This window comes from Callorhinus ursinus, unplaced genomic scaffold, assembly GCF_003265705.2.
Source record: "Callorhinus ursinus isolate GAN/ISIS: 27379988/994484 unplaced genomic scaffold, GSC_fseal_2.0 scaffold9, whole genome shotgun sequence".
In the NCBI taxonomy this organism is placed as follows: domain Eukaryota; kingdom Metazoa; phylum Chordata; class Mammalia; order Carnivora; family Otariidae; genus Callorhinus; species Callorhinus ursinus.
The window spans coordinates 9,701,446-9,727,563 of NW_027397071.1; the positions used below are offsets into that span (position 1 = coordinate 9,701,446).

Here is a 26,118-nt window from a genome sequence, read left to right on the forward strand (position 1 = left end):
TTTTTTTTTTTTTTAAACAAACATGTCTCTCATATGTGCCTGGAACTGCTGGACACAAATACAAATAAGGAATGCGTGGTCTCATGGCGAAGTTAGATCTATTTTTCGTGTGAAATTACCAAGTTTCCATAGTCTAAAATATCAGAATAATCTCTTTACCCAGCCCACTGTCCCTCTAAGCATGCCAAGCCTCTACTATGAACATCCTTGAAAACCTTATTCACCTCAAACTTCAACTCTTTCCTGAAACCTTCTCCATTCCCTCTCAACAGAGGTACCACTCCCATTCTGAGGGCTGACACATCTTCTTCCCTTTCAGCATGAGTCCTAGAGATTAATTTCTAAAACTAAGTCCCAAACTGTCCTTCCCAGCCTCTTTTTATCTCTAGCCAGGTCTGGCTACTCTAAAAAAAAATTATTTGACAATCTTTCCAGATCCTAGTCCTGCTTTTCATAAACTGCTAATTGGTTTTCTTGATTTTGACGAAAATGGTAATGAAACTCTAGTATGACCTGAAAACCCTTTCACATCTGTGTACTTCTTCCTCAAGGGCACCCTGACAAGGCTCAACCTGGCCCTACAGCTTAGTGTCAAACACCATAATAATACCTGGCCAAATTACTGTAATTACTTGGGTTTGTACCTGTTTAAGGACTCCCTTAGTCCTAAACTCAAAAAAGCACACTCCTCGAAAGCACAAAACAATACCTTCTTTTTGTTTCTACTACCGCCCCCCCCATATCTAGGACAGAGTAGGCACATAATAACTGTGGGATGAATGGCTTGAGTTTCTATGAGATTCAGTAGTCGCCTAATCACATTTTATAAATGCCAGTTGCAATGAATGGAATTTTCAATGTGGGCAGTTAACAGAAACAGATTTCCATTCCTCTGCTATCTTTATTCAGCCCCACGCCCATTCCTGGCAAGGCTTTCAACTCTCACCCCACGACTACACCTGACAATAAATTTGGACTCACTCACAAGCCTCCCATTCTCCTTAATCCCCTCTAAACCTCTCAAACCCTGCCCCAGCTCCCTTGCACCCACCACCCACTTCCGTGAAATAAACTGCTACAGATCTGTCCTGAACATCCTGTATCCCAACACCTAAAAGAGTGCACGAAACACAGTACTCAAATACTTGCTCAGTGAATGAATAAACGCATGACTATATTAAAGGTAAAAGATGGCAGTACATTGTGATTGGGACAGAGATAATAGATCTCTTCTGTGAAAAAGATTTTCTTTTCCTCTGGAGAGGGAGAGAGAATCTCAAGCAGGCTCCAGGACCAGCATGGAGCCAGACTTGGGGCTGGATCTCACAACCTTGAGATCATGACCTGAGCCAAAATCAAGAGCTGGATGTTTAACAGACTGAGCCATCCAGGCACCCTGAAAAAGATTTTTCTGGGAAGCAATCACATACCAACAACCAAAAAGGCTTAAAGCACATATAAGTAGTTTTTGATAAAACTTAACTGACAAAGGGGTGCCTGGGTGGCTCAGTCGGTTAAGCGTCTTACTTCAGCTCAGGTCGTGATCGTGGGTTCCTGGGATAGAGCTCTGTGTGGGCTCTGTGGTTAGCCAGCAATCTGCTTCTCCCTCTGCCCTCCCCCAGCTAGTGCTCTGGTTCTCTCTCTCTAATAAACAAAATCTTTAAAAAAAGAAAAACCCTTAACTGATATATTAAACATAGTTTCAGAATATATGCCTGCCTATAACCCCTAGAGAAATCCCAATTTAGCTTCCTCAGTGGGCAATCGCCTACATGACTGAGTCACGCCCCTCTCTGTGACTGATCAGGGGTAAATACCTGACCCAGGAATCACCCAGTCATAGGCTTACAGAGGGCCTACACCCTCTGTGAACGAGCTCCAAAAGATGAATAAAACCAATCAGATTATCTGAGGAATCTGCACTAAAAAATACAGAAAAGGTCATCCTAAACTGCAAGATCACAATGTGTGAAATCCTCGATTAAAGGCGGGGGGGGGAGGGGGGGCGGGGAAGAGCAGCTCACTTAGCCACATAGCTCTCCTCAAAATGTTATCACTTGAGAATATGAAAAAGGTAATGTTGGTGTTGCTAAGGATCATATGTTCTCTTTGGGCAACTCGCCAATTAAGGAGAGTGGGGTTTCTTTTTCACTTTTGTGGAATATAAAAAGAATGCTTAAGGGAGCCAGTTATTTGTGAGCAAGGAGAGGGATTATCCTCTGGCTGCCTCAAAGTTCTAATTTTGGGCCCTGGTGAGTAAGTTTCCTTTTATTTCTTTAAAAGCAGGGCAACAAATAGCCATTTTGGTGCTAACGCTAAATTATATAGTATGTACATCGGACATGACTGAAAACTATTTTTGCAAAGGTGTATTTCTTTCTAGCTCTGCCTCAAAATTTTCTTGTGAATAGAACTGTAAAAGGGGCACCTGGGTGGCTCAGTCGTTAAGCATCTGCCTTCGGCTCAGGTCATGATCCCATGATCCCAGGGTCCTGGGACTGAGCACCGCATGGGGCTCCCTGCTCAGGGGGAAGCCTGCTTCTCCCTCTCCCACTCCCCCTGCTTGTGTTGCCTCTCACACTCTCTCTGTCAAATAAATCCTAAAAAAAAAAAGTCAAATACTCAGTTTTAACCCATATAAATAAATTTTTATATGTAATGGAGATGTCCTCCAAAGTTAATTATGTTACATCCATTCACCAAAACCCATATATCCCCAAATTTTACTTAAAAATGTTAGAATCATATCCCTACCTAAGTCTCCCAAACACTGATGGCAGCATACAGCACTTTTCTACACATCTATTTATCAAATGCAAATACCACATTTAAAAAAAAATCCACAAATAGCAAAACATTATAAACTCAGTTGCCAGATCATAAGGATTCCTACAATTTCAATTTCCCTTACCATATAAATGTTCATCAATGCTATAAGTCAAAACTCAAAAGTTTGGGGTTCATATATGTATTTACTTTTACTAACCTTTTGTGACAGCATAAATTAGTAGTGGAATGAGGGAGGAGAATGCAAAGTCCCTAAATGTTTTCCCCCAAATTACATCTATACTTCTATCTATAAAATAAAATATGACTTAAAAGACAGCTACTAAAAATTCAAATCAACACTCTCCAGGGGCGCCTGGGTGGCTCAGTCGTTAAGCACTTGCCTTTGGCTCAGGTCATGATCCCAGGGTCCTGGGATCAAGCCCCACAACAGGCTCCCCGCTCGGTGGGAAGCCTGCTTCTCCCTTTCCCACTCCCCTTGCTTGTGTTCCTGCTCTCGTTATCTCTCTCTGTCAAATACATAAAAATAAAATCTTAAAAAAAAAAAAAAACAACTCTCTCCAAACCCCCTGCACACCTTTCCAGCCTCATCTCCCATGCTGCTCCTATACCAACTCTTTATCCCAGGCAAATCTAACTATCTGCTCACTCATATTTCTGAGCCTTTGTACATATTACTCCCTCTGTCTGGATGCACTTCCCTCTGGTCTTTGTCTTCAGAGTTCCTATTTATCCCTCAAGGTCCATCTCAGATGTCGCCTCCTCTGGGAGGACTTCCCTGACATGTTTCTTTTTCCTCCTCCCCATATCAGCTACTCTTGTAACCACATTCCACACATGTTAACCACCTTTTACTCCTATATCTCCACAACTTTAACTGCTTAAGAGTTTTGTCTATCTCTCATTTATCTCCAGGCTAAGAAAGTACCTGTGCACATAAAAGGTGATCAGAGATACCAAATCATAAATAAGTTAATAAATGAGCCTCCTTGGGACTACTGCAACACTGAAAACCAAAAAGCTCAATAAAACGTAGCCTTGACTAAATGCAATGCAGTGTCCTAAATTGGATCCTGAAGCAGAAAAAGAACATTAGTGGAAAAACTGTTGAAATCCAAGCAAGTTAGTTTAGTTAACATTAGTTTAATTAACATTAATGCACCAATATTGTGCAGCGTTGGCAAATGTACCATAGCTATGTAAGATGTCAACATTAAGGGAAACCAGGTGAAGAGTATATAGGTACGCTATGTTCATACATCTCTGCAACTTTCCTATAAATGTGAAATTATTGCAAAATAAAAAGTTTATTTAAAAAAACTTGAAAGGGTGCCTGGCTGGCTCAGTTGGTTAAGAGTCTGCCTTCGGCTCAGGTCATGATCCAGGTGTCTTGGGATCAAGCCCCATGCTGAGCAGGGAGCCTGCTTCTCCCTCTCCCTCTGCTGTTCCTCCTGCTTGTGCTGTCAAATAAATAAATAAAATCTTTAAAAACAAAACACACACACACACACACACACACACACAAAATCCTTGCAAGTAGTCTAGAAAAACAAAAAACTACAAATATTGATGAGGACGTGAATGTGGATTTTAGTTATTACCATAATAACAAAAATAAAAGGGTAAGAAATATATTTCTCTTCCTAAAAGCAGAGAAGAGGGCGCCTGGGTGGCTCAGTCGTTAAGCGTCTGCCTTTGGCTCCGGTCACGATCCAGGGTCCTGGCATCGCATCGAGCCCTGCATCAGGCTCCCTGCTCCGCAGGAAGCCTGCTTCTCCCTCTCCCCTGCTTGTGTTCCTTCTCTCGCTGTGTCTCTCTCTGTCAAATAAATAAAATCTTTAAAAAAAAAAAAAAAAAGAGAGAAGAGAGGTGGCTGGGTGGCCCAGTCAGCTAAGCTTCTGCCAGCTCAGGTCACAGTCCTGGAATAGAGTCCTGAGCCTCAGGCTTCCCAGCTCAGTGGGGAATCTGCCTTTCCCTCTGCCCCCCCCCCCCCCCCGTGATCTCTCATGCCTGTTCTCTCCCAAATAAATAAATAAAATCTTAAAAAAAAAAGGCAGAGGATGGAAGGAAGGAAATTAGTTTTTAACAACCTGAAATGAACCAAAATATGTGAGGATTTATTAATGCTGAAAAATGGTGAAAGAGATTTATATCATTAAACTGAAGTAATTCAATGTTTATTTTCAAAAATACATAACTCAACATTAAAATAACTTCCATGGAAAGTTTAAGACTGCATTATCCTAACACATACATCAGAACTACATTATCTGTGTAAATCATGGTAGTGATTTTATCATTACATCAAACAGAACCCTGTTTTGAAGTTATCACTTCTGATGTTCTAAGTTCAGGAAACAGAGGGAAAAATGTTCTATCAAAAGTATGTCACTCTAAAACAATCCTGTAATTTACAGTAATTTGTAAAATATAATTTCCAAGGTCCTGGGCAAAATTTCCATACAACATTCTCCATTTAATAAAAAAGTATAAAAACTAGGGATATCAATACATGACTAAAACAGAAATCCAAATACACTATACCATTTCCATAATAAGCTCTTAGAGTTCAATGGAATACTATTTTAATTTTAAAATCCAACTACTACAGGAAATTACAAGATGACAAGAATCAAGCTACCTTGCTAATTAACTTTAAAGAAGTCTGATTTAAATGGTCCCCATATCACCAGAGTAATAACTATTAACAGCAGGCCACATAAATAAAAGCAGGAGAGGGGAGCCTGGATGGCTCAGTTGGTTAAGTGGCTGTCTTTGGCTGGGGTCGTGATCCTGGGATCTCTGGGCTCCCTGCTCAGTGGGGAGTCTGTTTCTCCCTCTCCCTCTGCCCCTCCCCCTGCTTGCGTGCGCTCTCTGTCCAATAAATGAATAAATAAATAAAATCTTTTAAAAAAGCAGGAGATACAAGCACAACTTAAATACAAGAGTGTACGGATGCCTTGGTGGCTCAGTCGTTAAGCTTCTGCCTTCGGCTCAGGTCATGATCCCAGGGTCCTGGGATGAAGTCCCACATCGGACTCCTTGCTCAGGGGGGGGAGCCTGCTTTTCCCTCTGCGTGCCACTCCCCCTGCTTGTTCTCTCACAAATAAATGAATAAAATCTTTAAAAATAAATAAATAAATAAGTGTACGTTTTAATCATGGTGAGACATCCCTAACTATACAGCTGTAGATTTACATGAGCAACTAGAAAAAATTTAGAAAACCATCTATTTCAAAGTTAAGCAACAAAAAATTTTTCAAGATATAAAACACTAACAATCATCCAAAAAATGCAGTCTTTTTGTATCAATATTAAAAACATTTACCCATTTGTGAATTAGACTTGGTGACAAAAAGAGGCCTATAACAGCAAAACAGTAATGGAACAATGAACTCACTAATGTCTCCACTAGCCTTTAACAAATCTATTAAACTTTTAAGTATCTTCCAAGTCTAACTTGAAAATCAAAGGAAATCCACTAAAGACTATACCTTCCTGAAACTCGTTTCTAAGATTACCAGGCCATTATTCAGGTACAAGCCAAACAAATTTGGTCTTTCTGGTTCTTCTTCTTTGTTTGGTTTGTATCTGATATATTCATTTCTGTTACAACTTACTAATATCAAGACCTGAAAAATAAGTTACTTCATTTACATAGAGCACTGTATCAAAACTGGGACAATTAAACAGTGCTCCAAAGACAGTGTTATTCAGCTCAAGCAGCTTCAACTACAGCTATGGTAACAGATGACTGCTAAGCAGGTAACAGCCTGGAGAGATAAAGGCTTAAAGATAACTCTAATTTGCTAAACACTGAAAAAGAATTTTACCAAAACAAGACAGTTAAAACTGGAGGGAAAATCAAACACTACAACAGTTTCTTCTCTTTATATTCTCTTAAACATTTACATTATGGGCACTTCAGAAATTTGTCTTTCAGGTTTTTAACCATCCTCCTAAACAGCTTTATTACATTAATTTCAGTCAAACTCAAGAGTAAGAGAAATAACAACACAAAAAGAGCCCTCTTTATAACCCTGCTAAAATATTTAATCTGGTAATTAATATTAACATCACAGACAAGAGACCCCTGAGATCAGACCCCATTGTACAGAAAAAGGAAAATGAAGCTCTGAGATTAGGATAAATCCCCCAATTTTCAGCATCTTTGCTCTTTAACCCTACACTACATGAGATCTTCTATTTATGAATTAAGTTACCAGTTCAAAGAACTTTTATTACTGCTAGTTCTACTATATTCTGTCGACTAGAAAACAAGTTTTAAAACAAACTTCAGTTACCTGAACAAATTTAGTATCCACTGCTCTAAACACTTCTTATGAGACCCATATCTTTATTTTTTGGTCTTTACTGCTAATATTCTAGTTCCTGAGTACTTAAAGCATCTTTTCCTCCCCACCTTCCCCGACAAGCCCCATTCCCAATAAAACTAAATTAAACTAACTAAACATAGAAAGACAAAGCATGGACAGTTGTAAGAATGACTAAAAGGTTACATGCTTGTCAATTCTTTTTTTTTTTTCAGATTTTATTTATTTATTTGAGAGAGTGAGAGAGCACAAGAGAGCTCAAGCAGGGGGAGTGGCAGAGAGAGAGGGAGAAGCAGGCTGCCAGTTGAGCGGGGAGCCTAACACAAGGCTTGATCCCAGGACGCTGGGAACATGATATGCGCTGAAGGCAGACGTTTAACTGACTGAACCACCGGGGCGCCCCTTGTCAAATCTATTAAGTACTAAGACCCTATTCTACAGTCATCTCTGTACTTACTTCAGAATTAGCATACTTAGGGAATATTATAGTATTGTAATTCCTGAAAAGGTCCATATTTCCAGACTGAACAAGTGATGATAAATACATTTAAATAAAAGACACAGGGGCGCCTGGGTGGCTCGGTCGTTAAGCGTCTGCCTTCAGCTCAGGTCATGATCCCAAGGTCCTGGGACCGAGCCCCGCATCAGGCTCCCTGCTCTGCGGGACGCCTGCTTCACCCCTCCCCCTGCTTGTGTTCCCTCTCTGACTGTGTCTCTGTCAAATAAATAAATAAAATTTTTTAAAAAATAAATAAATAAAATAAAAGACACAAAGAACAGTTAAGTGCATATAAAAAACAAACCCCTTTGAAATTTAAATTTCTATTTTTTATGCCAGTTTCTTTTTTTTTTTTGCCAGACACAAGATACATCCTCATAAGAAATGTCCTGTTTATGAATCTTATGCCAAGTAATGGCAAACCTTATAAAGAATATCATTCTATGAGAATTTAATGAATCAATATAGTAACAGTATTATTATTATTAAAGCAAAATGAATGCGATAGATTATAGGTAGTATAAAAATTCAAATTAAGAAGCTAGTGTGGGCTAAATTAAAGGAAAAGTTCAGTATTACAACTCTCTATCAAAAATACTAACTTTCAATAATAAGCATATTTAGCTGGTAAATACAGATATTTAAATGTGAGTAAAATTGTATAAGGTTTAAGTGAACTAGAGGATTCCAATTCTCTCCATGCAATTTAATTTTTGCCATACCACCACCACAAAAATCCTAGAGAACAAAGCATTAATCGCATTTTGTATAATAATGTTCTCTCAAGACCTGCCAAGGGGAATTATCAAGAAATAAAAACCTAAAATAGCACAGGAGTAAATCATTCAATAACTTATAAGACTAAATTATAATATTTAATTCCTTTTAATAAGTATCACAAGAATGGTATTTATTAAAGCTCCTTGAAGACCTCCGAAAAAAACATATTATTTTTTCAAATTATTTGTCTGAAACACCCTTGAAAAAAGTAGCTAAAATGATAAGCTTTCACAGACATTATCATAATAACATAAGTTACCAATACTGAATACTTGTTTGCTAAGCATTTTACATATATTATCTTATTGCATATTATAAAATAGACATCATCATCCCCATCTTATATATGTGAAGAATAAGATTCATTGGCTACATTATATACTCTGGGTCTCACAGCTAGTAAATGAAGTTGGGAACTGAATTCATTTCTATGTGACTCTGAAAGTAATACTTATCCATTCATTATACCAGTGCTTCCCAACTTTTGTCACATGATGGCACACACTGATAATATTTGTGAGCCTATTAAAGTAAGTAAAAATAATGTATATTTTCTTTATATCATAAAATTATGACACGAAAAATAAAATACAAAGTACTACAGATATTAAATACAAATTGGCATAAACCTTCCTAATAAAATATTTGCAATTGCCATGTTCCCAAAGTTTAAAGAAGAAATCATACTAAAAATGTTCAAATATCATTTCAACTGTTGCAAAATTTCAAAAAGTTATGAAATGATTTAAAATTTTAAAACTATAAGGGCACTTGGGTGCCTCAGTAAGTTAAGTGTTTGCCTTCAGCTCAGGTCATGATCCCAGGATCCTGGGATTGAGGGCCCCAAACGGGCTCCCTGCTCAGCAGGAAGCCTGCTTCTCCCTCTCCCACTCTCTGTCAAATAAATAAATAAAAATCTTTAAAAAAAATTAAAATAGGGGCGCCTGGGTGGCTCAGTCGTTAAGCGTCTGCCTTCGGCTCAGGTCATGATCCCAGGGTCCTGGGATTGAGCCCCGCATCAGGCTCCCTGCTCTGCGGGAAGCCTGCTTCTCCCTCTCCCACTCCCCCTGCTTGTGTTCCCTCTCTCGCTGTGTCTCTCTCTGTCAAAAAAAATAAAATAAAATAAAATAAATCTCTAAAAAAAATTAAAATAAAAAAATGAAATTTCAAAACTATAGAAAAATTTACAAACAGCAACTTGTATGCCATCCTGTGTACTGCACTCCAGTTGGGAAGCTCGCATAATATAATTTTGTCTTTCTACATAATAGTGATTAAACATTAACGTGACATTTCAAGATCTTCCCAATAACACACCTAAAGGAAATTCAAATCAAAGGTGATTAAAAAAAATTCTAACACTTAAGTATTCCTTAACTAATTCTGCCCACCCTGGCTGCTGCTTCTTTTTTCTTAAGATTTTTATTTATTTATTTGACAAAGAGAGACACAGCGAGAGGGAACACAAGCAGGGGGAGTGGGAGAGGGAGAAGCAGGCTTCCCGCCGAGCAAGGAGCCTGAGGCGGGGCTCAATCCCAGAACCCTGGGATCATGACCTGAGCTGAAAGCAGGCGCTTAACGACTGAGCCACCCAGGTGCCCCTGTCCACCCTGGCTTCTTAATTTTAATTTCTATAGTACCTATAATCTGTAACATTCTTTTTGATTTAATAATAACAATAACAGTTAATATTCACCGAGCTAATCCTATGTGCCAGGCTGTATTCCACTTTACATTATTATCATTAATGCTCATAGCACTCCTATAGTGCCTCTATTTTCTCCATTTTAAAGATGAGGAAACGGAGCAGAGCAAAACTGAGTAAGTAACTTTCCCAAGGTTACAGCTGGTAAATGGGAATTAGAATTTGAAATAGCCTGACTTCATAGCTCATGTTGTTACTCATTATACTAAACTACATCGCTCCAAAAAAGAAAATACAGTAATATCTACTGAACACCTATTATGTGCCAGGAGAGACACAGATAACCAAATATATCTCAACTTAGACTAAGTTTGACAGTTTCACAGTGATGAAGTAAAAATTACTTGCATGTGCATCAAAGGAGGTATTCTACAGGAAAAAAAAAGTTATCCATATACTGTGATGAGTGTGTTCTGCTTACAGAAAATACTTCAACTTCTGTGCATTATGATATGGTTCAAGCAAGAGCATCCATGTCTGCAACTATTTATATTTGTTGACTTAACTTGCTCAAGAATATTAAAAAAATCTTACTTAAAACAATGAAATTGATAAAAATTAAAAGCACATGTTTTAGTACTTTGATTTTTACTTACTGCTTTTGAAGTTCGCTAAGTCTTCATGTGTTTAATTTTGTTTTTAATTAAATGCACTATTTATAAAGTCCCGAATAAAGATTTTTCCAGACATTTGCTTGCCTAAATTCTGCCTGCCAAATCCTGCCATTTGGAAGAAAGCCTCACGGTTTACAACTGTATTACAATAGGCTAATGTCCTGAGGGGAACTCTGATGGGCTAATGTTAATCAAAACATTTACAAAAGATGAAAATACACCTTTAATTTCATAACCAATCAATCAACACAGACCTTAATGCCTTGAGTATTATGGTTTAAGTTAAACATCTGAAAGAGCCCAAGGAGCAATGTCCAACATTAGGTGGTTCATGCCAGTAAATATTTAAGAAGCATCTACTATGTGCCACAGACCACGCTCATCCACAAATGATACCTGTTAAACAGAGAGTGGCAGTCTAGAATTACAATCTGAATTCATGTGTCATGAAAGGTCAGCTATTCAAACCAAAAACTCAAGCTCCAATGCATAACTTTCCCCCTATATCCAAAGAGCTGTTCCTAGCTAGCATGGGCACCTAGCACACCCTGGAGTATAAAATAAGCCTTGGGTTATGGTGGTGCATTCTGTCCTCCAGAGCTTTACACCATGAAAACTTGGCACTTCTCCTAAAGCAACTTTTCTCAAAAATTAATTATTTTAAAAAGTTCTACTGAAGGCGCCTGGGTGGCTCGGGCGTTTAGCGTCTGCCTTCGGCTCAGGTCATGATCCCAGGGTCTTGAGATCGAGTCCCACATCGGGCTCCCTGCTCCGCAGGAAACCTGCTTCTCCCTCCCCCACTCCCCCTGCTTGTGTTCCCTCTCTCTCTGTTGAAAAATAAATAAAATCTTTAAAAAAAATAAAAAGTAAAAAGATCTATTGCAAAAAAAAAAAAGGTTCTTTTGCTTACAGAAACCATTACTCCTACTTATTCTTCTCTAACAGAACCATAGAAAATACTAACAGTAAAAAAACTGTGACTTAACTAATTGGTAAGCTGATGCCAGGGTACTTTGTATTATTTACTGAGCCTCTAGAAACCAGTCTCGGGGTGCCTGGGTGGCTCAGTCCGCTGAGTGTCTGCCTTGGGCTTAGGTCATGATCCTGAAGTCCTGGGATGGAGACCTGGGATGAAGTCCCACATCTGGCTCCCTGGTCAGTGGGGAGTCTGCTTCTCCCTCTGCCCTTCACCCTGCTCATGCGCTCTCTCACTCTTGCCCTCTCTCAAATAAATAAATAAAATCTAAAAAAAAAAAAAAAGAAACAAGTCTCAAAAATCTTTAAACTAATCACGCTGAGTAAAATGCATCTGACCATACCTAAAAGCTGCTCAAAACGAATGTCGGGTAAAATAAACAGTAACTTTCTGAAGTCAACGTTTTTAGTTTGGAGAGACAGCTCACCAGCAGTCTGTCACAGCTTTTATAGTGTACCCAATTTTATAATTTATCCTAAGGTAACTCCATTCTCACTGCACATGATCCCTAGCAACTATTCAGCAACTCCCAATATGTAATCTATTGTCCACTACATCTTTTGTCACAAACCTCAAACCAGCCAGTCCTTAAATTTCCTCAGCTCACACGACCTCCCCTTTTACAAAAACAAGGGAAGGAGTTATAAAACCTTAAGAGAGTAAAAACGATAGAAGGAGATGGAAAAGCACAGACAGGCCCTGCACCCAAGCTCTTTTCCTTTGTATCCGAGAACTGTTGTCATTTATCTCAACCACACACCTTCAGGTTCCTGGGTAATAATCCAGGGTTCCTCCACCTTACCGACAGGTCAAAATGCCCATTTGCTAATAAATGACAGGGTCCTTACGTGATCACTCTGTCCCAGCCCCTCTATTTAATCATTCAAGCATTCCCAACTTCATCCTAGTCAAAGTATCACCACGCTCCAAACTCATAAGCCATTATACAAGCCCCTCACACTCTATCCCGTCCTCTTTGGTATCAACATACTCCAACCCCTTTGTAAAACCTTCCCTGATATCAGCTCTTCCTTTATGAGCTTTTCGCGTATTCCTAACACAGTCTCAATGTCCTCCTGCCCCACACTTCCAAGCTCTCTTCACTAAACGCCAATTCCAGCACGGAGTCACATCCTCCCTCCAGCCCAATTCCTACAACCCCAAACCCCACCCCCTCAGCACGCCCTCCGGGGCCTAAGCCACCAACCCAACACCCCGCCCCACGGCCGTCACGCCCTCCAGATCCCTCCAGGGTCCTTTCAGCCCGCCGGGCCAGACTCCCCCCCACCCCCCAGGGCTCCAAGTGCCTAGGCCCTCCGGTTCACCCCGCCAGTCTCGGCAGCCCCGCCCCCAGCCCCTCACCGAGTAACAGAAGCTTCACTTCTTTGGCCGCTTTCTCTCCGTCCTCCCGCAAGTTCCGGTCGATCATCTTGCTCCGCTCCACCGCCGCCTTGTCCTCGGCGCTCAACGTGCAGCCCATGGCGGCGGCGGGAGAGGGGACCGAGCCCGGGCTCACTCACACACCGCGGAGACTGCGGCTCGGCTGGCTGAGACAGCGTCTACTGCTGGGCGGCGGCCCTCTCCGTCAGCTCCTTGAGCGCCCGAAGGAACCGGATATCCGGCGTCACGACACTTCCGGCAACGCCCCACGGCGGTTACTGCTCAGAACTCTCCGGCTGGGGTAGAGGAGGAGCAACGGAAAGCGGAAGTACGGAGAGAGGACCTGTGAGTCCGAGCGGTGGTTCCCGGAGTAGCGATGTCTTGTCGAGCACCCGGTGCGCGGCTCGACCTTAGTGCCTCCTCTTCTTTTCGTCTGCCTTATTTGGATAAATGTAGAAAAACTAGGGACTGGCTTCCCCAGTTGGTGGCGCCCTCCTGAGGTCAAGCCGGCTTTGGATGGGGGCTGGGGATTCCCAAATAAGAGTCCCCAGCCGGCACAGGAATTTCTGCTGGGAATTTCTCACTGGTTAGAAAGCCCCTTTGATCTCTGGCTGTGGAGACCCGAAGCCGCTTCCCAAGCGTATGACACTCTGCCGAGGTTCTCTCAGCCCGATCTACGGGATGGGAACAAAGAGCAGAGCCTGGGGCCGGCAACGCTTCACATCTTGAGATCTGCAAGGCCGACCACGCCTGGCACCTTAGCATCCCCTTCTGCCCTCCCCTCTGTCCCACCGCTTCCTCCTCTCAGGATGTATCCCGGTCCTTGTGCCGTAACCTCCGAGTTGCCCAGCGACTATGTTGACAAAGGGCCACCTGAACTCGCCTAATAGTCTATTACCTAAAAGGTAAGAGTGTAGTTATCCACAAGATTTCCGTGCTACCTTTCTCCAGTATAAGCCAGTTTTAGCGCGGATAAATGATCCTGCTTTAGGGGCTTCGGACTCCTACCAAGATCAGTTAACCTCAGGCCCGCACCCCAAAACAAACCAGTGCATCCTGTGAATCTCCCTACTGAAATTTCCTGTTGTAGTACCACCCAAAAAGGGAAGTTCTAGTAGATTTGTCTCTCAGCTCTAGCATCACCTGAAAATAAACCTCTATGAACGCCTCAGACTCCTAGCTTTTTCATTCATAATTCTGGGTACTACCCGTGAAAGTGACCCTGAATTACCTTTACTGCCAAATAGCTGCACAAATACTCTCACCATATATTCTAGAGAGGAGAACTCTTGTGGTCCCCCAAACCGTTCCCTGGGATTGAAAATTATTTCCCTAATAGAATTTAAACCTTAGCATTGGGACCTTATGGTCCCAACAGAAAGGTCTATATGATGATGTTTCATTGATTAGAGGGATTTCTTGAGAGCCACCTTAAACAACTTCATCCACTATAACTTAGTAATGCCAGTTCTTGAAAGTTTGAAAAGCCTCCTACTCATTCCCAAATGACTGTTAGAATAAAAAGGATGGCTTTCCCATAATCAATACTTATGGGGGGATAGGGCAAGAGGAAAGGGAAGAAAAACCAGTATTTATTGAGTACCTATTTGCCAGGTATGGCTAGGTGCTTCCATATGGTCATCTCTTTTAATCCTCACAACAACCCTGTGAGGTAGGTAATGTTACCCCCATTCTTACAGATGAAGAAATAGGCTCGGAGAAATTAAGCATCTTTCCCAAGTTCACACAGTGAGTAAGTAGATGTCTGCCTCCAAACTCACCCCTTTTCTACCATGTCACTATAAGATGTTACCTGGGGAGACCTGACAACAGAAAGTTTTCATCTAGGCTGGAGAGTTACCCCAACACCACCCAGGTGCAGGAAAAGTAACTGACGGATCGGTTGTCTCAGCCTGTTGATTCTTGAGCCCACTAGAGAGGTCAAATTTTGTCCAGGAACAGCCTTCATAGCCAAGATAGCAAATTTTAGCAAGCGATCCTGGCGACTAGAAAACAACTGGAAGGTGGTCATGGCAGAAACTGTTGGGAGAATTCTCAGCATAATGGAAGAGAAATTTTTATTTCCTTCATGATCCACTCAGACAGGGAAAAATAAATGCAAATGAACCAGCCTATGTCAAATTCTGTAATAAACACCAGTGAGATCACAGTGTCAGGAAATATCAGCCTGAATTAGAGACATCCTTGCACCTAAAATTTTCTTCTTTGATGTATGTGAAGGAAGGGTTGGAGGGCAAAGTCACAGGAAAAGGTAAAATAAATTAACAAAATGGCTGCCAGGCAATGTTTCCTGCCCTCCCCTCTCCTCACTCCTTCTCACCATCCCCACCTCCCCCCTGCACGCACCTTTCCTGTTTCCACTGGACTCACACTGCCACCTGCTGGCAATACTTAGGGCCTACTAGCCGATCCGTGATGTTTGAAGAAGAGTTTTTTTTCCTCTTATCTATGAATGAGATGCCTCCCTTATGAGTTTATTTTAAAAGGGAGGAGAGCAAGAATTACATGTTTTTCAATCACGAAAGATTCTCCTTGGTAGATATACTATCTAGGGGATTTCCTCAGTGTAATAGGTTCTAGACTAAAGTAAGTCTGGTGGTAGGAAGACAAACCTGTAAATTTTCCTACATCTAAAGGGGAAAGCTGTTTGCCCAGTTTCAGCTAATAGATTCTTTTCCTCAACTAGAGTTTCATTTACAACCCTCACACTTTCCACAATCCACAGGAAGCTTCCATGTAGGTACCTTTACTGCAGTGGACTGAGCTCCAGTATATTCTCCAATATATTTCTCAGACATTCTTTAGTGCTTTACCAGATATAAAATGCTCTGTAAAAATACAAGGTACTTGATAAAATTAGACTATGAACTCCTCAAAGGCAGTGACTCTGTGGGCCCATAGAATACTAGGTATTCAACTATTATGCACTGAATTGAACTGAAATAGTAAATGTTGATATCAGTATAACTTTTTATAATAAGTATTTATTGGCCGTTCAAAGGGGAAACTATCCCACTCCCACCAGCCCATCTTACCCTTGAATGTTCAATGCGCCAGGAATTTGTCCAAATACAGATCAAAGCACCCTCTGTTCCTGCCTGAACCCTTGAATGTCACTTGATTCAACTGAGGGAGGTGGATGGACAGGTAATCCCAGGTGGGCATCCTGTCCAGTTTGCAACTATTTCCCCTCCCTTGCAAATACCACCACAGATACCAGCCAACAAGTTCCTACAGTCTCAATCAGTGAGCAGCTGAACCCAACTCCTGTGCCCTCTCTCCAGCCCAGGACTGCAGATAGGAGAGAGATTTAAGTCTTTGTCACTGAAGCTAATTTTGAGAGCGATGAATGGGAGTAGGGAGGCATTTAATGGACCATAGAAACCCCACCCTTCCCATTCCCAACCTTAGTCTCTTGTACCCGATTGTCCAGGGGGCTGGAGGTGGGTCACTGCCATGAGGAGAGAGATCAGGGAGGCCACTCCTAGGAAGAAAAAAAAGATTTACAGTATTATTGGTCAAGGTGATTATTTGGCCTCTCTGTATCCACCCACCTTAGCAATTCAAATGCTAACCCCCACCTTCAGCCACCCAACCCCCAATATTTCCACTTCTTCATTCTAAAAAATAAGGAGAAAGAGCCATCCTGTTGTATCCTTGCCTTTGCTGAGATCAAGCCGGAAGCTTGATCTCCCATGTACAGGAGAAAGACAGCAAAACAGAACAGAAGGGCTGTTTTCCCACAGAGGGTGGGAGAGAGCCGCAGTCAGCTCTCCTGCCTTCTCCTCTTGGTACTCTGCTTTTCCCCTTGCTTCTGGCCAAACTTGGGAAAGGAACATACCCAGCTGGTTTATACCCTCTCAGTTTAAGGAAACCTCAGGTCTAAAACTAGAAAAAGATCCATTAACTCGAATGAAAACCCTTAGCTGTACTTTATTTAGGTCTTTTCAAACCTAGCAAGGAAAGGAGAAGACACAGGTCACTTTCTTACCTTGCTTGGGTACAGTTACTGCCCTGGACAATTACACTGAAAAATGAACTATCCTAAAGAATCCCCAGGATAACTCCAAACCTGGCCTGCCGCTCTATATCCTCCAACTCCTACCCTTGGGGAGTTTCTCTGCTTCCTGAGGCATGGAAAGTTCGCTGGTTGAAAGGAATCATCTCACCTTCGTGACCCTTTGTTCTCATTACCATCTCACCAGGTTCCCTCCCCCAGTAGTCAAGGATCATAGCTATGTCCAAGGCTTTTGCCACACGTTCATCCTGTTGGCATTGTTCCTGACCCAGAAAACACTAAGCAAAAGCTGTGTGCAGAGACCCCAGCCCCAGCCCCTGCTAGCCGGGAATAGGTGATCTCACAGGGTGTTCCTTCAGTCATAAGTGGCCCCAGCCCCATCTCCCTCCAAGTGGCCAGAAGCCTGTCATGATTCCAGTCGAGGTGAAGGGGCGGGACGGAGGTAGCTGTCCGACATGATGATGTCGCTGGTGAGTTGTTGCTCCAGGAACTCAGAGGTCTCTTCAGCTATCTGGCCTGGAATTCGAAAGTCCACAGCAGGTGTCTCCTGCTTGGGGCTGGGGAGGGGTCGGGATACCCAGGACTCTGTGGGACAGCCTGTACCCTGAAGGAACTGCAGAAAGTTCTCCTCAATGGAGCCCTCCCGGCTAGGTAGCCTCAGCTCCTCCTCTGGAGCCGGCTTGAAGAAGCAGACAAACTGCTTGCTGAGCTCCCCCCGGATCTGCCGGTTGAGACATCCATAAAAGAACGGGTTGGAAGTGAAGCAGAAGTAGCCAATCCAGGTCACCACGTTCTCCACCTGCCCAGTCGAAATGGGCTGAGCACTCAGGGCAACGTAGAGGTGGAAAGAAAAGTAGGGCAACCAACAGAGCAGGAACTGTCCCCCCACGGCCAGGAGGACCACTGCAGCCTTCCCTCCTCCGAACGTCCGGTGCGGGGTGGTCTGGGGGGCCCCCGAGCTGGTGACCATAGTGGAGCGGCTGCTGAGAGACTCAGAGCGTTGCCGGGGTGTCTCCATCCAGGTGGGCAGCGGTCCGTGCTGCATGGCAGCCACTCGGGCTACTCGGAACATGCTGCAGTAGACCACAAGGATGAGGAGTAGAGGCAGCAAGAAGTAAAGGACAGCAAAGACCACCACAAAAAGCTGACAGTAGGCACTGCGGCTCCATTGGAGTGAGCAGCCTGGGGGGATGCTGGGAGCTCCCTCCTCCCGGGAGACCCTTCCCAACACTGGCACAGAAGCCATGGCCAAGGCTTTCACCCACACGCCCACCAAAACAGAGGCCACCAGCCCCAGCGTCATGCGCACCTCGTAGCGCATGGGGTGGACAACGTAATAGTAGCGCTCCACATTGATGGCCGACACCGAGAGAATGGCCAGGCTAACAAAGCATATGCTCAGGAACAAGTAGAGGCGGCAGGCGACCTCCCCAAAGAGGTCATGGTCAAAGAGGGCAGAGCTGGAGAGCATGGCCAGGGGCATGAGGGTCAGGGCGGCCAGCAGGTCCACCAGGCAGAGGTGGAAGACGAAGACAAATTTTCGGAGGGCGGGTGTCTTGGCGATAACAGCCATCACAGCGGCATTGCCAGCCACAGCGATCAAGTCCAGCAGGAGCATGAAGAAGAGAGCCACAGATTCCGAGGCCACGTCCCGCAGCCCCACCTCTGGGACCCCACTGGCCGTAGAGGGACCTGGGGTTTGAGGGACCCTCCCCAGAGTGGAAGAGTTCCCTGATGACTGGGGGATGGGAGAGGACTCCATGGGGCCGAAAGAGGACACCCAGGGCACCTCCTGTCACAGGCCCATCCCCCATCCTAGTCCAGTGACCCTGGGATGGCCAGCCCAGGCCCAGGCTTGCCAATTTGGGGGGGGGGGGGGGGGGGGGGGGGGGGGAGAGGGCGCCTCCTGCTGGAGCCTCCCGGATGGGCTCTAATCACCAGCCTTCCTGGCTGGGCTGTGTGTACAACTGAACTGAGCGCTCAGAAGCTCATCTCTCCTTTCTGGCAAGAGGTGGCTCCGGTCGGCCTTGGTGACCTCGGAGAAGCAGGAGACGTGAGAGATGCCAGAGCCTCACTCACTCAACATTCCACCTTCTGAGTGGTCTCCGGCTCCTTTTAGTTTTCCTTGCTTCTGTTCTCCATACCCTTCTCCTCTCTCAGGGACTGTTATCCAGAGGTTCTAAATCCTCTCTCTCCCTCTCCCAGGGTCCCACTGAGCTCCGGGATAGTGCCCCCGTTTTCAAGTTGCTTATGTAAATTTCCTGATTTCTTGTCTCTCAGAATGGCAGGAGCTGTTGGGGAGTAGAACGGACACGAGATCTGGTTTCCAGGCCCAGGTCTGGGAATTACTGACTCTGTGACTCTTCTGGACTTCAGTTTCCTCGTGAAGGCATCTGTAAAATGAAGGGAATAACAGCTACTTCACGACGGTGTTTGGAGGATCCTGTGAGATTTCATAACAATACCACCCATAAGCGCTAACATTTATAAAGGTGGTTTCCAAATACCAAACCCTGTTCTAAGCACTGTACATAAATAAGCTCATTCTAATCCTCACACAACCTGTGAGGTAGGTATTACTCTCATCCCCATTTTGCAGTTGGTGAAACTGAGGCCCAGAGAGGTCAAGTAACTTACCAAAGGCGGCAAGGTCTGGGTACGTACCCAGGTGCTCCGGCTCCAGGGCCAGTACTCCAGCCCACCTGACCGCGCCCTCCACAGCAGCTGGAACGCAATAGGCATTCAGTGAATAGTTGCTGAACCTGAGCCATCTCTAAAAATGGCTGTCAGTGCTCTGGGGTTACCACTGGGAAGAGATCACCTGAAAGGGGGAAGGACTGTGCTTTCGTCTCCTGTGACATCACCATCCTCAAGACAAAGAGCTGCCATTTGGGGGCTGTTGAGAAGGAACAGTGAACTCAAAATGTCCCAGCTGGAAGGAAACTGGGATGTCAGCCCATCCAGCCTCCACTGCCCCCAAAGGAGAAGGGCATAGGTCACTTGAAAGCTGCCTTTCTTCACCCACTCATCAGCTTCTCAAGGCCACTGTGCCCCTGAAGGTGGGAGAGGAAATGCTCCTAACCCCCCACTCCCTGGGTCCCCAGATCTCTGATCATTGGAGCAGATCCCTGGCCCAGAGTCCTCTTGGGCCTGGACTGTTAGCACATTCCAGAGCAAGGAGGGAGAAGTAGGTGTCTGAGAGTGGGTAGGTCACTGTGACTGTGGAAATGGTTGAGTATAAAGCAAAGAAGAAAACTGGAAGGAATGGGGAGGGGAGGAAGTCTGGGGTTTCAGCATCTCTCATTTCTCCTGACCAAATGGCAGATCAGACGTTTTATGTGTCTCATTATCCATGTTAAGTTTGCGTATAATTGAAATAATAATGCAATTAAAAAGTATTTTTATTTCCATATCCGATCTTGCAGTCCACTTTCTCCCAGTATACTGTGGGAAGATATGCAGATTTGAGGCAAACTATGGACATGCCAAGTCTGATGGGCCGTCTGTAGACAAGTCCCAAGTTCCCTGGATCACGGTTTCCTCATCTGTAAAATGGGAAGGTTGAACTGGACAACCTCCAAGAGTCCCATATCTGACAACATTTGATGACTCTGTGAGTTCCTGGGTTGCTCAGTCTAAAAACCCATCACTTCTCTGACTGCGATAAAGTGGACCACGAGGGGCAGACCATCCCCATTCCCTCCCCATAGTTACAGCCTTACAACCACCCTTGGGTTTGGGCATTACCACCAACCATGCACTAATTTAACTTCAAGCATGTCATGCATGCAATAGGTGCTCGATAAAATGTTGTGAATCAAATTCAAACTGGTCTGTTGAGTCCCTGCCCCTTAGTACCTGCTCCAAGCACACTCAGTAGGTCAACTGTGTGCCAGCCAGGGGACTCTGCTCTGGAAAGGGTAAGCTGGTCTCCTGGACTCGGCACAGCCCTAACTCTGGACAGTTGCCTAGGGATGTGCCTCTCCCCAGGGATAAGAGGAAGCTCATTTCACAGTTAAAATAGCCACATAGACTCAGGGTCTACAGAGAAGGTGAAGAGAGGGCTCAAAAGTAGAAACATCAGCTGTTCGTAAGACAGTCTGCCAGGAAAAAATGCAGAAAGCAATGCTAAGAGAGGCATCCTTGCCCCTTACTCTCCATACCGTGGCTTCCTCGTCCCTTCCACCTGGGAGTGGGGCCCAGAAGACGCGGCTCTGAGGCCCTGGGAGCTAAGGGAGTAAAGGCCCTCCGTGTCCGCATGGACATCAAGAGTCTGCCAGCAAGGCCCACCCAGGGTCCCAGACTGAGGGAAGCAGACATGGTTTCCACGTGGAGATGGAGGGGATATACCGTGCAGCCGTGATGAAGCCCTAGGCAAGAAGACATTGGACAATTCTCATTTCCAGAACCCCCTCAGCCCAGCCAGGATCTCCACACTGACTTCTAAATTCCAGGATTCCCATTTCCGTCATAACAGATGGGCCCCATTCCTGCTCCCCAGCATTCCCTCACTGATGGATGGGGGTTGAGGAGGGGAGGGTTGTGCATCACAGTGTCAGGGGGGAAGCCCGGAGAGCCTCACTCCACTCCTAGCTCACATCATCATGCCTTCTCACATGCTCTTGTCTTCCCACTGTTTCCTGCCAGCAAGCCCTCCCTCACCTCCAGGACCTCTCAGTACCTGGCAGGCTTTGCCACCACAGGGGCTCAGGTCTGGCCCCCTAGACGGGGCATGGTCAAGTTACAAATATCCTTGTGTCAGGACGCAAGACGTGCATAAGTGTCCAGCCTAAGGCCACAGAGGTGTCGTTGGGATTCGCATGCACCTGTTCCCCAAATATAGAGCTTCCCTCCCAAGGATCCGAGCACGGCCTTCCTTCAGACAAGAGCATGGCCCTCCTAAGCCGGGGAGATCTCCAGGGGGCAACCACACTTCTCCACAGCAGAGTTGCCCACGCCCAGGACGCAGAGTTGCCCATCAGCCTACCTACCAAGGGACCCATTCCTAGGATGCGGGGGACCCATCTCTATGACATGGAGTAAGACAGATGGGGAACCCTGTCTGCCTTAGGATGTGGGTACTCCCTCTGTCAGGAGATCAACCCCCATCTCTGGGCTTCAGAGATGCCCACACCCCAGTACTGTCTTTGAGAGACCTGGGAGCCCATCCCTTGATGAAACTGCCCAGCATAAGGTAGGGTTGACTGGTCCTTGGGACACAGAGCTAGGCTCCTGCAGAGTACCTCAGCACTCACCATCAGGCCCTGGGACTGGCCCCCATTCCTGGCCTAGTCAGCAACTCCTACCTTGGCTGAGCAGCTCCCGGCTCCCATGTGATTGCTCCTCTCAGCTGATGCTTCTCCAAGGCTGCTGAAGCCTGAACCACTGCAGTGAGCGGTGAGAGGCAGCCGGCAGAGCAGGATGCTCCAAGAGCTTCTGGGTCCTAATGGCCTCCTGCTTCCCACCCAGCCACTTGGAGCCACTTCTGAAGCGAGGAGCCAGCCACCAGTGCCCCCAGGGAGGATACTCAGGGGTGGTTCCAACCCCCCTCACTTTTCTCGGGGTGCTGGAGTGGCATCTCAAAACCCTCATGGGGCCAGGTGACTGGGGGCAGGAGAGACCCTCCTGGCCAGGCTGATGAAGTATAAAGGGTACTCGGAGTCAGAAAATCCAGGTTTAAGGATTTTCTTAAATCCTCAAGCAGTTCCGGCACTTACTAGCTGTATGACCTTGGGCAAGTCACTTCCCATTTCTGGCCTTGGTTTGTTCAAAGAGAATATAGGATAGACGATCCTGAGGCTCCTGACAGGCCTGCCATTGTATGCTTCTGTGTGACATCAGAACGAAGACGCTCTTGCAGCAGGCTCGTCAGTGGAGACACAGAGTACCGGGGTTAGGCCGGTCAGGGGCCAAGGTTCCAGGGTCCGGCTCCTTTGACAGCTGCCAAATATGTACAGCCGATAGGTTCAAGAGTAGCATTCAGGTTTGAACGGGAGCTAAAGGCCTTGTCCTAACCCTGCATTTGTCCCTCAGAAAGCACATTACTATCGTTTTCTTAGATTGTATACGTTGATTTGGTGTGGGTTGTGAGAACCAAGGGAAACGGGGGGCTCTAACATCCCCATGAGCCCCCACATGTGGTGCCACCACAACACTGTTCCCTGAAGACAGAGCAGGCACCAGGACCTCGGGAAGGCTCAGATTGCTCTGGATCTGTAGGACTGGACTGAGCTGCACGGAACACCATCCGTAGAGGGTCCAAGGCAATGTGATGAGCGTTTTGGGAGTGAGATGGAGGCTCATGGCTTCCCACCATGAAGAAACCCTCAGTTACCCTAGCTACGTGACTGACACCCAAGGATAGGATTCTAACATTGCAGAGCTGTAAGACACCCTACAGGCCAAAGCATCCATGTTTCTGAGGCCGAGAGAGGTGAAGGGGTTGTCCAAAGCCACGCATAGCAGAGCCGTGAGCCTAGGCCAGGAATTCAGGGGTGATACCTACTCCAGAGCCCTCTGCCCTGAGACTTGCCCCTCCAGAAACTCTTTCTGCCTCCAAAAGGGAAGAAAGACCAGACTCAACCGGAAGAGCCATGAGAACAATGACTTACTCAGAAAACCCAGAGAGGGCAAGGTGGCTGCCCTGGGCCCCAGGTCAACCACAAAGAGACCACTGACCAGCCCAGAGCTGAAGCAGTGATCGCCAGTATCCCCAAAAACCCTTTCTTGAACTCTTACAAGTGCCAAATTCTTCACATACAGTACCTTCAATCCTCACACAAGTTCTATGAGGCAGCCTTAATGCACCTTATTTTATGGATGAAGAAATGGGAGGCAGAGGTTAAGTGACTTTCTCCAGATCACACAGATAGGAAGTGCCAGAGCCAATATTTGAACCCAAGTCTGTTTGAAGCCAAAGCATTTACCCCTTCCTCCATGCCCCCAGGACCTCTCTGGAGACCTGACATGAGACTCGGGGCTGAAGCCCTAAAGTCTATTCCATAGAAGTGGCCATTGCCTTCCAGGAAACAGCCAAAAACAAAACATGCACCTTAGTACAGGGAAATCAAATTAAAATACCAAATGTAAACCTGTAGACAGCAAAATGGTTTCTATTAAACCCTGTGCCACCATGTTGGCAAGAACATCTTGAGATTAGTCAAACCCTCGGGGATCAGGTAAAACCTGATCAGCACCCATATGCTTCCTGCAGGGGCCCAGCTAATGGCCCCCTTCCAAGGACTGGAGAAAGAACCAGAGCAGACACAGGCTCACCAGCACAGGTTTATAGAAAGAGCACTGGATTGGGAGGAAAACCTTGGTTCTAGTTGGGCTCTACTCGATTGGTTGGTGTTAAGACCTTGGCCGGTGAGTTGGCCATCTGTGCCTTAGTTTTTCTATCTTCCTTCGTTTTTCTATCTCTAAAATGGGCAACAATTCTTCACCCCCCCCCCCAGGTTATTGAATAGGGATAGGAAGCCTGCAATACAAACATATCCTTCTTTTCAGGCTTGGGGGAGCTGGTACAGTTTACCCTGGCTGGCCAGACAACTGGCATGTAGCCAGTGGGCCAAGTCTCCAGGTCCGGAGGCCCCTCCCATAGAGCTGTTAGGAAAGGTGGTTCCAATGAGGCTGTGGATCCTGGAGCATCATCTCAGTTGCTGGAAGCCATTTTGGCTTGGGAGTGGGGAGGGAGAGGAGACTGCCTTTCCTGGCCTTGGGGCAGCTGATGATAATAATACAAACTGTAGGGGCATCTGGGTGGCTCAGTCAGTTAAGCGTCCAACTCTTGCTTTCCGCTCAGGTCATGATCTCAGGATCCTGGGATCGAGCCCCTCATGGGGCTCTGTACTCAGTGGAGAGTCTGCTGAGGATTCTCTCTCTCCTTCTCCCTCTGCACCTCCCTCTGCTCATTCTCTCTCTCTCAAATAAATAAATAAATCTTTTAAGAAAAATAATAGTAAAAACAGTAATGACGATGATGGTGATGATACTAGTTTTTGGGCGCCCAATCGGGGAGGCACTTCTTATGCTGTATCTTATTAAATGCTCTCAATCAGGGTTTGGAGTAGCTGTTGACATTACATTCCCCCACCTCACCTTACCAATCCCTCCTTTCAAAGGTTAGTGCAATGGCAGATGTGGGAAGATGGAGGTGGAGAAACTGGGGTGGCCCCACAAACCACATCAGAGATCCATGGCCCAGCTTGCTGCGCACATGCCCAGGAGTGGACTCCTGTCACACTGAGGGCAGTGGTACCTCTCCTCAGTATTGTGGTGGGGTGCCCGGTGCTGAGGTCTGATTTCTCCATCCCAGACTTGCTCCTCGGGGTGGCCCTGTCCTGCCCTTGGCCACCAGCACCTCTCGACAGGGTCACGTCCACCCCCAGCCACCCTTTCCTGCGCCTGAAGAGAAGATCAGGAAGCTAACCAAGTTTCTCTTTCATCCATCCATCCATCCACTTTTTCAGTAAATATCTATCGAATGCCTTTTATGCACCTACAGCCCCCTCCCAGGAGCCCCTCACCTGCTTAGTGGCACCCACTGCCCTCCTCTGTTGTCTCTGCCTCTGTCGAAAACTGCTCGCAGGAAAGAGGCTGATAAATCCACTCACACTGATAGCAGCTAATGTGTTCTCTCTCCCAGGGATATTAACAATTTAACAGGGAACAAAGGGAAGAAGCTGAATGCTGGGATTCCAGCATCGACCAGGGGTGTCCCTGAGATCCCACAACACAGGCTGTCGGTTCAACTGCCTGCTCCCCCCAGCCTGGGCTTGCCCCCAGGACACCAGCATCGCATTCTCTCTGCACCCCCTACATCCACATGGACACCCATCTCTCCGCACGCGACAGCAGGCTCACAGCTGGGCCCGCCCCACCGCAGCTCCCAGCTGTCCAGAGCCCCTGTGCCAACACCAGCCATGTCTGCTCCCCAGGCCCCCACCCCCACCCCCCGTGCCCACCATCTGGGGGCCAGGCTGAGGGGGCTGCAGAGGAAAGC

General features: G+C 45.6%; 2 protein-coding genes and 1 long non-coding RNA gene across 5 annotated transcripts in view; all 3 read right to left on the minus strand.

Annotated features, from left to right (window-relative positions):
• The window catches only part of GNAI3 (G protein subunit alpha i3), a 46,970-nt gene extending 33,651 nt beyond the window's left edge, over positions 1 to 13,319 (minus strand). The window contains exon 1 of the mRNA XM_025872367.2: positions 13,058 to 13,319. Coding sequence (XP_025728152.1) covers positions 13,058 to 13,175 — 118 coding nt within the window. The 5' untranslated portion in view covers positions 13,176 to 13,319. The remainder of the gene's footprint in view (positions 1 to 13,057) is intronic.
• LOC141373402 (uncharacterized) overlaps positions 1 to 26,118 on the minus strand; it is a 142,540-nt gene that overhangs the window by 48,230 nt on the left and 68,192 nt on the right. The window lies entirely within an intron of this gene.
• GPR61 (G protein-coupled receptor 61) lies at positions 14,545 to 22,492 on the minus strand. Of its 3 annotated transcripts, none has more exons than XR_012379335.1 (4): positions 22,421 to 22,492; positions 19,752 to 19,838; positions 17,459 to 19,507; positions 14,545 to 16,580 (listed from the first exon to the last, which is right to left on the minus strand). XR_012379335.1 is itself a non-coding variant. In XM_073896197.1 (3 exons), the coding sequence occupies exon 3, from the start codon at positions 18,874 to 18,876 to the stop codon at positions 17,521 to 17,523; it is 1,356 nt and encodes a 451-aa protein (XP_073752298.1). In that variant the 5' UTR covers positions 18,877 to 19,507; positions 19,752 to 19,838; positions 22,421 to 22,492; the 3' UTR covers positions 17,231 to 17,520. The 3 variants fall into 3 exon arrangements, 1 of the variants encoding a protein (XP_073752298.1); XR_012379334.1 differs by having other exon boundaries at positions 17,266 to 19,507; XM_073896197.1 differs by lacking the exon at positions 14,545 to 16,580 and having other exon boundaries at positions 17,231 to 19,507.

Excerpts from the sequence above, each read along its gene's own strand:
- GPR61 (XM_073896197.1), bottom strand. The coding sequence starts at position 18,876 with ATGGAGTCCTCTCCCATCCCCCAGTCATCAGGGAACTCTTCCACTCTG.